The 11,624-nt window shown below is 47.3% G+C and overlaps 4 protein-coding genes across 4 annotated transcripts; 3 read left to right on the forward strand and 1 right to left on the reverse strand.

Annotated features, from left to right (window-relative positions):
* Positions 1 to 710: 710 nt before the first annotated feature.
* On the reverse strand, positions 711 to 1,884 carry LOC120680915. Its single transcript, XM_039962491.1, has 2 exons — positions 1,708 to 1,884; positions 711 to 1,661 (listed from the first exon to the last, which is right to left on the reverse strand). The coding sequence occupies exons 1-2, from the start codon at positions 1,882 to 1,884 to the stop codon at positions 771 to 773; spliced, it is 1,068 nt and encodes a 355-aa protein (XP_039818425.1). The 3' UTR covers positions 711 to 770.
* Positions 1,885 to 2,955: 1,071 nt separating this feature from the next.
* On the forward strand, positions 2,956 to 4,788 carry LOC120683871. Its single transcript, XM_039965970.1, has one exon. It carries the CDS (start codon positions 3,231 to 3,233, stop codon positions 4,584 to 4,586), a length of 1,356 nt encoding a protein of 451 aa, XP_039821904.1. The 5' UTR covers positions 2,956 to 3,230; the 3' UTR covers positions 4,587 to 4,788.
* A 1,999-nt stretch (positions 4,789 to 6,787) lies between these two features.
* On the forward strand, positions 6,788 to 7,725 carry LOC120680916 (protein FAR1-RELATED SEQUENCE 5-like). The gene is made up of 2 exons (XM_039962493.1): positions 6,788 to 7,608; positions 7,710 to 7,725. Exons 1-2 carry the CDS (start codon positions 6,788 to 6,790, stop codon positions 7,723 to 7,725), a joined length of 837 nt encoding a protein of 278 aa, XP_039818427.1.
* A 560-nt stretch (positions 7,726 to 8,285) lies between these two features.
* LOC120680917 (protein FAR1-RELATED SEQUENCE 5-like) lies at positions 8,286 to 9,741 on the forward strand. Its single transcript, XM_039962494.1, has 2 exons — positions 8,286 to 9,182; positions 9,517 to 9,741. Exons 1-2 carry the CDS (start codon positions 8,286 to 8,288, stop codon positions 9,739 to 9,741), a joined length of 1,122 nt encoding a protein of 373 aa, XP_039818428.1.
* The last annotated feature ends 1,883 nt before the right edge of the window (positions 9,742 to 11,624 follow it).

An 11,624-nucleotide genomic window follows, 5' to 3' on the forward strand; every position in this document is an offset into this window, starting at 1 on the left:
TACAAAAATGTATCACAATCATTAATGGGACAATCCATAAAATAGGTTTTGGTCCACTGGGTGCACGAATTGCCCTATTTTCTTGTTTATATTCATAAAAGGTTGAATTTAAATACCTATACAACATATTCAATGCGAATTAATTTAAATACCTATACATCATTCTAGTTTATTTTATCAACTTTTTATGTTAACCTATTGATCCAAAAATTATCTAACTTGCATCCCTACTTGCAGCAAATGATCCTTTATTCCACGATGCATTATAGACATACCGTGTCCAAAATATCCCAAGAAAGGCCACCTCATCGGCGGGTTTTGGGTTGCTAAGAAGGCGGGGCAGCCAGTGGTGCCTCCCTTCTTTGTTCGTCAATGCAAATCCTAATTTGTCAGCATTAAATCTGAGGATGTAGGAAGGAAGAAACTCTAGAATGACGGAATTACAGAAGTAAACCCCGATTGAAGGAATTACAAAAATGTATCACAATCATTAATGGGACGATCTATAAAATAGGTTTTGGTCCACTGGGTGCGCGAATTGCCATATTTTCTTGTTTATTCATAAGGTTGAATTTAAATACCTATACAACATACTCAATGTGAATTAATTTTTTCAAACTGGGTCACCTGGTAATTAGCATGCTGATTAATCGTTCGATTAGCAAACCTTGCAACTTATCGAATGGCAAGAGGAATTTCAGCATCCACAGGCTAAGCCACGATTTTCGTAGGTTTACTTTGATTTGAACAGACCAAAAAAAAAACAATTCCTAATAAGCCAAACACAAAAGCATACCACACGTTGTTAAAAACTGAAACAGTAACCACAATTCAATTCCCCGGTGCTCCCTCGCCGACACGCACACGGTGCTGTTCACGCCCACGAAGAGCGCGGCGCCGCCCATGTCCGCCGCCTCCCACCGCCCGTTGGCCTGGTCCAGGACCTGCACCTCGAAGTGGACGCGCGTGACCACCTTGTTCATGTACGAGTACCGCCCCTCTTCGACCACCACCTCCGTGTGCTTGAGCACGGCCATCAGCCGTCCGTCCGTCGACGCCGCGAGGTACCTGCGCCGCAGGTGCTTCTTCTCGTCGTCAGCAGTAGCAGCCAGCGCCGGCGCCACCACCTGGCTGGTGAACTCGCCGGTCTCGTCGTTGCGTTGCCACGCTTCGACGCGGCCGGTGTACGTGACGGAGTAGAACCGGCCGTCGTGGTGGATCGCGTCCTCGACGCCGTCGGGGGAGCGCGCCATCCTCCAGGCGGGGTCCTCCGCCGTCGCGAAGGCCGGCGCGCCGATCAGCCTGTCCGTGATGAGCATGGCGGCGTAGCTGCCCGGCCGTGGGGGCGCCGAGAGGACGACCTTGCGGTAGAAGCTCTGGCGCATCTGCGCCACCGTGAGCGTGTACGTCCTCGGCGGGTGCGGCCCCCAGTGTTTGTCCTCCGGCGGGGGAGGGCCTCCGAACCGGATCTGCACGAAGGGCTCCACGTCGAGGAAGAACCATCGGCGTCCCACCAAATTGAGGAACGGGATGGTGGTGATGGCCGGCAGATCCGCCCGCTCTCCGGTGGCCTGGCCATGCGCAGGCCTCCTTGCTCGTGAGGCCTCCTTCGCCACGGACAGGACCGTGGCCTTCTCCTCGGTGTCGCTGTGGAGGAAGAGTCAAGAGACACGGCGGCTCCGGCCTCAACATGTGGCCCGTCGCGACGCAGATCGAGGCGAAGGCGAGGCGCCTGCGGAAGTCCAGCCGGCGGTGGATCTCGGCGTGCAGCTCCGCCGGGAGGAGCTTCACGACGGCTTTGACGATGTCGTGGCGCCGGACGGCCTCGGCGGCCCGGTGCCTTTGCCTCTGCCGCTGGTCGCGGCGGCGGCGCGAGGATGCCATGGCTGTTTCGAGGGCCGAGACTAGGGCAGTAGGCGGGGCACGGGTTGGTTGTATATATGGCCATCAAAGTCGGCGGAGTTCCGCTGCTCGATCCGACCTTCGCATGAGTCGCCAGAATCCCAGATTATGGTTTTTTACGAGTTTTTCTTTTTTATCATTAATTGATAATTATGAAGTATATAAACGAAGTCACGTACAGTACCTTGATAAACTACGTCGCAGTAGGTACACGAATAATGCTGTTTTAGCACTAGTTTAATTATTAATTAAAGATTAAATTTTTAGGCATATCGCATATCTATACTACATAGTAGAGTGCCTGTGCTAACGCTATGGGTGCATTTCAGACATACAAATACAAACAACCACAATAATATGTGTTTCCATAGTCCAAAATAAGATTTTTAAGTTTCGCACAAAAGAGAGATAATCCAAAACAGAGTGAATACACACTAACGTAAGTTGCAATTTCGAAAAAACTAAATGTTATATTCACTTTGTTGATCGGTCATAGCTCGGTATTCACTTTATTTCCTATTAATTTCTTTCTTTGTTCATCGGTCATCTCAGCTCGCCGTTTGTGTTGCTGCCTCCTCGGGCCTGGAGAGACAGTATGGCTAGCGTTTGAGCACCAAGAGTCAATCACAATTAAAAAATAGCACCATTGGTACAGTTAGATCCTAATCAAAGATAAATCAGCAACGTCGTAGGACAATAATAATTAATAAAGATTATGACATAACACAGGTATTCTGTCAGAGAGTGAGGAAGACAAATAAGCAGATTGACAATGACTGAAAAGACAATAAACATGACAGGAACTAATGGAAAGAACAAGCAAACGGACAAGGACATATTGACCTCTTCCAAAAATTTCCCCTTAGTTATCATGAAGGGCAAAATTACTCCCGCCGCCGCCACCCCTACCTCCCACCGCCATCGTCCCTGCCTGCCGCGCCTGCCTCCCGCCGCCGCCTTACTTGCCGCGCCTGCTACTGACTCCCGCCGCCCCTGTCTGCTTTTGCCGCCGCCCCTGCCTGCCTAGCACCGCTCACTGCCTAGTTACAGTTGCTGCTTCCGGCGCCGGAAGCTGGAGTGGAGTGGAGCTGAAAAATATGGAGTTGCTACTCCGGATTTATTTTTCTGAAGCTGGAGTGTTCTCAAACAGGCCCTGATTCTCTGAATAACTTTTTTTTAATAGCAGGGTGATTGAAGACTAGATGCCGAAGATTAATTCGCATTCTACTCGGTCTTACCTAGCGGATTGAATGGGCTCGGGCTGAACCGCCACATATATACGTGCCGAGCAACAAATTTGTGCGGTAATCGCGATCGCTGAAACAACCATGGCAGGCTCGCGCCGTCGCCGCCGGTTACGGAGGCAGAGGCAGCGGGCGGCCGCCGCCGAGCGCGACCTCCCGCCGAATCCGACGACGCCCAACGCCCAAGATCCCAGCGCCAGCGTCGTCGACCTCCCGCCGGAGCTGCTGGCCGAGATCCAATGCCGCCTCGGCTTCGTGGACCGCCTCAACTTCTTGGCAGGCTGCGGCGGCGCCGGGACATCCTTGCTCCGGCACAAGGCGGAGGCGCCCTGCCTCGTCCTCCCCGGTGAGACCACGGACGCGATGACGCTCTTCTCCACGGCCAGCCGCGAGACCGGCACCGGGCGCGCCCCGGACCCCGCGATGCGCGGCCACGTCGTGCTGAGCTCCACGGACGGGTGGCTCGTCACGGCCGACGCGCAGGCCACCCTACGGATGGCCAACCCGGTCACCGGCGAGCAGGCGGAGCTGCCGGGCATCGCCACGGGAACTATCCCCTTCTTCTCTTCCTGCGGCTCCCACATCCTCGACAGCAACCTCTTCGAGGCGGTCCGGTTCGGCGGCCTGCCCAACGGCGAGCGGCGGCCGCCGCTCACGTTGGCCAAATGGCAGATGCGCAAGTGGTTCTACCGCAAGGCCGTCCTCTCCACCTCGCCGCGCCCGGGCAGGTACGCCGCCATGCTCATCCTGGCAAGGGAGTTCGGCGCCCCGGCCTTCGCGACGGCCGGCGACCCCGCGTGGAGGCTGGCCCCCTCTCGCGATGGCGTCGAGGACGCGATACACCACGAGGGCCGGTTCTACTCGGTAACCTACGCCGGCGTCGTCGAGGCGTGGGACCGCGATGCCGAGACCGGCGAGTTCACGAGCACGCCCGTCGCGCCAGGGCTGCCCGGCGGCGAGGACGTCCGGCGCCGGAAGTACATCGCGGCGGCGCCGGACGGGCGGCTGATGGCCGTGCTCAAGGACTCAAAGAAGGAGGCCATCAAGGTGGAGCACTACTGGCCACGCGAGCAGCTCGAGTCGCCCGTCTTCGAGGTGTGGGTGTTCGACGGGGAGCGCCGGCAGTGGGTGACGGCGCCGGACATTGGCGACTTGGCGCTGTTCGTGGGGGTGAACACCTCGGTGTGCGTGTCGGCGAAGGAGCACCCGGGGATCAGGGGCGGCTGCGTCTACTACACGGATGACGAGCTCGGAAAGGCCTCCTTGCGCCTGGAGAGGGACGGGTACCCATCACACCGTTCGTCCATTGATGGCGACTGCAGCTATGAGCTGCGGGACCTCGGCGTGTACGTCCTCAAAGACGGCACCGTGGAGAGGGTCGAGGGGCTCCGACGGCACCCTTGCTGGCCGCCGCCGGCGTGGTTTACGCCGTCCGTGTAACGTAATGATCGTCACTCATGACTCTTAATCAGTTGCAAGAGTTTTTTTTTTGGTTTGAGGAATTTATTCAGTTCTTTTTAAGGCAAGTGATCTATTCTACTGGAGATCGGGCAACTCGATCTTGAGGAAGCATCACGTTGTGTCGTTGTGACTGCTCCTCTCTTTCGAGAGACAGAGCGAGAGAGCAGTAGTAAGACAAAATTTGCTATCGGACGTGGTTAAAATGATGCGTTTGCTTTAGACCACTAAAAATTCATAGATTTGTATTACAAGAATCCCGTAATTTGAAGTACTATAAGAACTCACTTCACTTGCGATATTGCATTTCATAGATTTGTGCATATAGGAAAGTGAAAAAGTCATGAGAAGTGTTGTTCAAGAACCATGCAAATTTGTATTGCTGATGCACGAATTGGATGTGACAAGAATCAATTTGTATCGCCAGAATCGGATCAGAAACCATTTTTAGAGCGACTAAACTCTAGAAGCCAATAATCAGAGAATTAAATATAATATTCATTAGCCATTGAATATGTAACCAGGAGCCGACGATCGAGGAGCAACTTGTGGGACAGCGGCGCTATCGTCAGCGGAGCCGCGGGCGGTAACCCGGCTGGCGAGCGAGAGGTAGACCAAGGCTATGTTTGGTCAGTTCTATGAATTTTTTTTTCAAAAAAGACGAATATATGTATGAAGTACTAAAGACGAGCCTTTGATCATTTTAACCGTGCTAGATGAGTTTTATGGTGATGAAACTCTCCTCACATCCCATGAAACTCCATTCTTCTCTCTCCTTGTCATGTCAGTAAAATCTATAATATTTAATGTCATGAAACCATTTATGAAACCTCCACTAAGACTAGCCTAATGAGCCAAGTTCCACCATAATTGGCTACAGTAACCATTCCTAATCATCCTCTAATCATGCGGTCAAAGACCTTATTAGCTACAATATATGATTTAGTATCATAATTGTGGAGGTTATTTTGTAATTAGACTTCATTTAATACCTCTAATTAGTGATCAAAGGAGAAAAAAATACCACCTAACCAAACAAGGGCCAATGCCGGGACGAATCAAAGGTGAGCAGGGCGGGGCGGTGCCCAACTGTTTGTGTTTTTTTTAGCATGGAACAAACATGAGACTAGTGGGGTGAACCACTGTCTTGCTAGCATATGGAAACCCAAAACGACTACAACTTTATATAAACATCAAAACGGCCCGCGTAAATAAACACGCAATACAAACATGAGCGCGTAATCGCGTGACGTGTCGCGCGCTTTGGGACCGCGCAACCCCCCGCGCCCGCCCCTTTCCACCAGCGCGCAATCCCTAGGTCAGACATTTCCTTTCCCTTTCTGGTCCAGCCGCCGCAATACCAGGCCACGCGCCGGAAGGAGGGAGGCGCCCGCCGCAGCCGCGGCGCGCCGCATCCGCGGCGCGCCGCATCCCCCCATCGCCCCATCCACCGCGACTTGCCGCATCTCGCCGACACGCACGGGAGGGCAGCCGCGGCCGCAGCAGGACCCTCGCGACTTGTGTCCTCCCTCCCCGATCTGCAACTCCTTCCTTGCAGGTTTGCAATTTTTTTTAGTGCTCTTTCCTTCTCATCTGCTCGATCTAATCCTCCTATATCTGCGCAAATCTTCCCTATGATCTTCGAATTGTAGATAATTTTTTATGTCCATCTATATATTAGTGCAAATTTGTTGCAATCCACACAAGTTGCTAGCAGTTTTGGATGGTGCCTCTTGACTAATGATCAGTAAATAAACTATTAGGACTTAATTTCGTCCAATAGATCAACAGGATGGATGCCCACTTACAAGACTCTTCTGAACATATAGGTTTATGGATTGCAGTCCTGAGATGGTAACTTGAGTTCATTTTTTTGTGGCAACTTGTGTTTCCTCAGACTGCAGCTTTTCTACATTTTGAGTTTTTTTATGGCAATTTGTGTTCATTTTTTTGTGGCTACAAAAACAAACTTGTATTGTGTTAATTAGTATTTGTGTGCCTTCCTATATATATTATGAGTTTTCTTGCATGACAACTTATACTTAATATTTGTGTTTTTTAGGTGTAATATGACTTGTAGTGGGGTTTTTTATCTAAATTCTGCACCACTACAAGAGCATGATTTCCTTGCAGCCCCATCAGATCTTGAGTTGCAGCAAGTTTCTGGTGCAGCTTTCCCACCGATGTGTGTTGCAGGTGGTGCAGGTGCACATGTGTCCAGCAGCAACTTGACTCTCCCTGTAATATCCAATGAAACCCTTCATCTGCCAAGCAACTCAGCTCCTCCTGAACTGGCAACTCAGCAACTTAGCAACTCAGCATCAAAGATGCTCCCGACTGAATCTGGTGGTGTGACAGTTCCCACGGCTGAGACATCCGCAGATGGAGTTGATGTTGAGGATGATGTTGAGGTTTTATCCACTCCGCATGAACCTTTTGTAGGCATGTCTTTTAATACTTCTGATGCTGCCAAAGACTATTATAATTACTATGCCCGTCATACAGGTTTCTCTATAAGGATCGACACATCTCGTGAGTTGAAGAAGGCCAATGAAAAGACAAAGTATATCTATGTTTGCCAGAAGGCTAGGGTCAACAAAAAAGAGAAGGTTGCTGATGATGGGCCAATAACTGAGAAAAATATTGTGAGGCAAAGGCGCAGGGATTATGTAGATAGGACGCACTGCACAGCTCGCATGATTGTGAGGAAGACATCCCTTGGACACTGGGAGGTTGTGAACTTTGAAAGGGAGCACAACCATGAGCGTTTAAGAAAATTCTCCCTCACAAAATACTTGAAGTCCCACAGAGACATACCAGCTGAAGAGAAAGAGTTCATCAAGTTGCTCCATGGATGCCGCATCACGACAACTCGTGCTTACCAGATAATGGCTGAGTTGTATGGAGGTATTGAAAACTGTCCATACACCGAAGGTGATACTAAAAATTTATGTGTTGAGTACCGCGCTGAATATAGAGATAAAGATGTGAAGGCGACGCTTGAGTACTTTGAAGAATTGAAGAAGGAAGATCCGGAATTCTATTATAGTTACACTCTTGATGAGTTTGACAGGGTTGAGAATCTGTTTTGGGTGGATGGTGCAGCAAGAAGAACTTATGAGCTGTATAGTGACGGTTTGTCCTTTGACACTACTTATTTGACCAATGCCTACAACATGCCATGTGCTCCTTTCATAGGTATGTATGTCCAGCAAAAAAAAATTCTAGTTTGCCCATTGATGGTTTTCATTGATTGTTATTTATTGGAGTCCAGAAAAAATACTGGTTATCACACTGACTATAATGCTGTATACTCTTTGAACAATTTGCTACTTTGAGAAAGCACAAGTTGACACACTAGTTGCACATAAGTTGCCATCTTTATTCTGCACCAGTTGATAGCCTTCAGCTATGAAAAAAATATTAATAATTTGTATTGTGTTAACAGGGATTGACAGGAATGGCATAACAATCCAGCTGGGTTGCGGCTTTCTGAGGAATGAGAAGACTGAGGGTTTTGTCTGGCTGTTTACTGAATTCAAGAAAGCAATGGGCGGCAAGGATCCTGCAAATATAATAACTGATCAAGATATTGCGATGAAGGCTGCTATCGCAGAGGTATTTGTCAGCTCAGTTCCTAGGAATTGCCGTTGGCACATTATGGAAAATGCTAGAAAGACAATGGGTGTTTTCTTGGATAGCAAGGGGGATGGTAAGCAAGAGTTGGCGGATGACTTCAAGGATTGTATTGACAATAGCTTCACGCCGGCAGAGTTTGAGCAGAAGTGGCAGGCTTTTCTGGATAAATATGAGCTCAACAATGATGAGAGGTTCCAACATTTGTATGACATGAGACATTGTTGGATCCCTGCGTATTTCATGCATTTTTTCTTCCCCTTCCTTCAAACAACAGCACGGAGTGAAGGCTTCAATGTTGTCCTGAAGCGCTATGTCAACCCAAAGAACTCGATACTCAACTTTGTGCAGCAATATAAGAAGATACAACAAATGATTTTCAGCAAGCAAGATTTGCAAGAGGCGGCCACAGCCACGAAGGTCCCACGCTACCTGACGGGGCACCCTATGGAGCATCAGATGAAGAAAGCGTATACAAGGAGGTTGTTCAATGTGTTTCAACACGAGCTGCAGCTAAGTTCGAGCTACTATGTTGTTCGTGTTGAAGGGGATGACTTGATAGATATTGTTCCGTACAGGCGTTGCCCCGATTTGTTGTATGGGACACGGACATTCAGGGTCACGTCGTCCAGGGTGGAGGGCTTGTATAGCTGCACTTGTTGCAAGTTTGAGAGAGATGAAGTGCTTTGCTGTCACATATTGAAGGTTTTTGACGCCCTTGCAGTCCACGAGGTGCCTGATCGGTACATTCTCCCTCGATGGTCAGTTGAGCCAGTGGTTGATAGTGGGGTGGAAGTTGCCGCTAACGTGCCTCTTCAAGAAGCCCAGATTACAGACCACAGGAAGCATGTTATACGTTACAGCAGGATGTGCACAAACTTTAATAAGATTGTGAGACCTTTTATGGCTGATGACGAGGGGTATGGCATAGTATCAAAACAAGTGAGTGCCCTACAATCTAACCTTGTTGCTTTGGGGAAAAGGAGAGTGTCAAGTGTTCTTCCGGGACTGGAGTGTGAACAAGTTGATATTGAACAACCCGCTGCGCCAAGGCCGCAGAACAAATCGCGCAAAAAACAAGCTCATCTACCGGAGGGGGTGAGGATCCAAATCTGTCACAACAGCCTACTGGTGCGTATTGTCTTAACTGAACGTAGCAACTTATACTTCCTTGCCCCTAGCAACTTCTACTCATTCAGTCTAGCAACTTGTACTCCTTGTTCTAGCAACTTGTGTGTATTACTCCTAACAACTTGAAATTGTTTTGACTTTTCAGGCTCGCATGTTGCTGGTGATTGGGGAACCACCAATAACAAAGAAGCAAGGGCTTCCAAGGTCAAAGAGATACAAGACGGGGTTGGGGTTGCTTCTCCCAAAAAACCCACCATGTGGCTATTGTGGTTCAACAGAACATACCACATCAACTTGCCCCGCCAAGTCGGCAAGAAAGCAAACAAAAGAACTCTCGGATAAATCACTAAATGAGGTTGCTGCTGCGTGAAAAAACAAGATGTGTTGCAGGGGGATGCATCTAACATTTTTTCCACTTCCTTGTAATTTATTAAACTGCAATTAGTGATTTATGATTTTATTAAAGCATTATGTGTGGTGATGTAATAATGAATAGTTTATGCTTTTGTATATTTCAAACTTGCTATATATATGGATAAATATACTTTTAATAAAACTTTGTGTATGGTGGCGTATAAAAAAAGATTGGAAAATTGCAGCTTGCATGTTGAATTAAGTTAATAGAAACACAAAAAAGTGCAGATCTGATGTACAGAAGTTGATATTTCAAAAAAAAGATCTGTGCACAATTTATTGTTTTGACTTCAGACAAGTTGCCTGTTGGGATGGTCACAAGTTGCCACTGTAAATACCTCCATATATTACATAAGTTGCTGATCACAAATGATACCTCCATATATTACATAAGTTGCTTTTCACACAGGAAAGTGGGGGGTAAAAAAACGATCATCATATCCGAGCATTGTTTAAAACCACAGAGAACATCTATATATAGAGTGCATGCATCATGAAAAAATCACAAGTTGCTGTTGGACTAGCCACAAATTGCATACAAGTTGTCCGTTGAACTGGTCGCAAGTATATTACAGAATATCTGAGCATCAATTAAAAATAAAATGAGAGCATCTATAGTATATGCATCATGTGAAAAATACACACATCTCTCCTCCTCTTCCCCACTCCGCTCCTAGTCTACTGATTTGCCATCTTTTCCTTTTTCTTTGAGAATAGTTCAGTCTTGTTCTCTAGCTTGTTGGCCGGGCTATGAAGCCACACATGAAGAACTCACTTCCTCAACTTCATTTCATCAAACTCCATCATATTTGGGAGGTTGTGTCCATCCCAGTGCTCTATAGCCTTGAGGGTGAACAGACCACAGCCATGACTGAGATTGAGGGCACAAAAAAAGAGAGACAAATGTTAGATAATGTAAAACTTACAAAAAGTTACAATATCTACAGTTTGGAATTCAGTTTAGGATAAAAAGATAAGAATGACTTGTGCTTACATCCTGAATTACTTGTACCCCTCAATGAACTGCGTCTCGAAGTTGTAAATGGTAGGAATCTTGCACCCCCTGAACCTTAGATGTGTACTTGTTTCATAGGGTAATCACTTTTGCACGCAACTGGTTGGCTTTCCATCTCAATTCAACATTGTCGCTGTTCTTTATAGAGTCTATGATTTGAAACTTCTTATCTGGAATATTTACAGCAAATGCGAACCAGTGGCCATCGTTGCCCGGCTGCGCTATATTCTCTTGGTGCATGGGAAAGAGTATCTATAGAAAAATCAGTTGAATAACTCACATGATAATAGAAAATAAGTTGCTGCTAAGTAGATGAATAAGTTGCTGGAAAAGAAAATCGAGTTGCTGATAAAAAAAGAAAAAATACTACTGAACTGCGCAAACATGCTAATCCAATTCAATTTCTGTTCTGCATTCGGTTAAAAACATAATGGGAAACAAAAAATTGCGCTGTGAATGGGAAGTGATATGCAATGTTCAGCAATTGAAGTAGTATGCTGTGAGTCTGTGACCTAGACAAATATCTAACTTTGAATATTGCTATCAGAAAGCTACCTAACTCTGAATGTTGCAAATCACAAACTACTCATTACTCTTAATATTTGCAAATCAGAAAACAAAGACATTGGAAAACTACTCCTTAGTAATATTGCAATTACCAATGGGTTCCATGGGCTAAAATTTGCTATAATCATACAACACAAGTTTGCAAACTAGGTTGTACCATTTCATAGTTTGAATCGCGAAACTCAAAAGCGTTCTTGATAATGTTGCTGTTCATGGGCCCTGTCATCATTTGGATCTGTAGCAAAAAAAAGTATATG

This window comes from Panicum virgatum, chromosome 7N (assembly GCF_016808335.1).
Source record: "Panicum virgatum strain AP13 chromosome 7N, P.virgatum_v5, whole genome shotgun sequence".
Lineage (NCBI taxonomy): Eukaryota > Viridiplantae > Streptophyta > Magnoliopsida > Poales > Poaceae > Panicum > Panicum virgatum.

Bases quoted from the DNA above. Each gene is read 5' to 3' on its own strand.
- LOC120680917 (XM_039962494.1), top strand. From the start codon at position 8,286: ATGGGTGTTTTCTTGGATAGCAAGGGGGATGGTAAGCAAGAGTTGGCG. The intron at 9,183-9,516 runs GTGAGTGCCCTA...TTGACTTTTCAG, and splicing joins ATGGCATAGTATCAAAACAA to GCTCGCATGTTGCTGGTGAT.
- LOC120680916 (XM_039962493.1), top strand. From the start codon at position 6,788: ATGTGTGTTGCAGGTGGTGCAGGTGCACATGTGTCCAGCAGCAACTTG.
- LOC120683871 (XM_039965970.1), top strand. From the start codon at position 3,231: ATGGCAGGCTCGCGCCGTCGCCGCCGGTTACGGAGGCAGAGGCAGCGG.
- LOC120680915 (XM_039962491.1), bottom strand. From the start codon at position 1,884: ATGGCATCCTCGCGCCGCCGCCGCGACCAGCGGCAGAGGCAAAGGCAC. The intron at 1,662-1,707 runs GTCGCGACGGGC...CGTGTCTCTTGA, and splicing joins TCGCCTTCGCCTCGATCTGC to CTCTTCCTCCACAGCGACAC.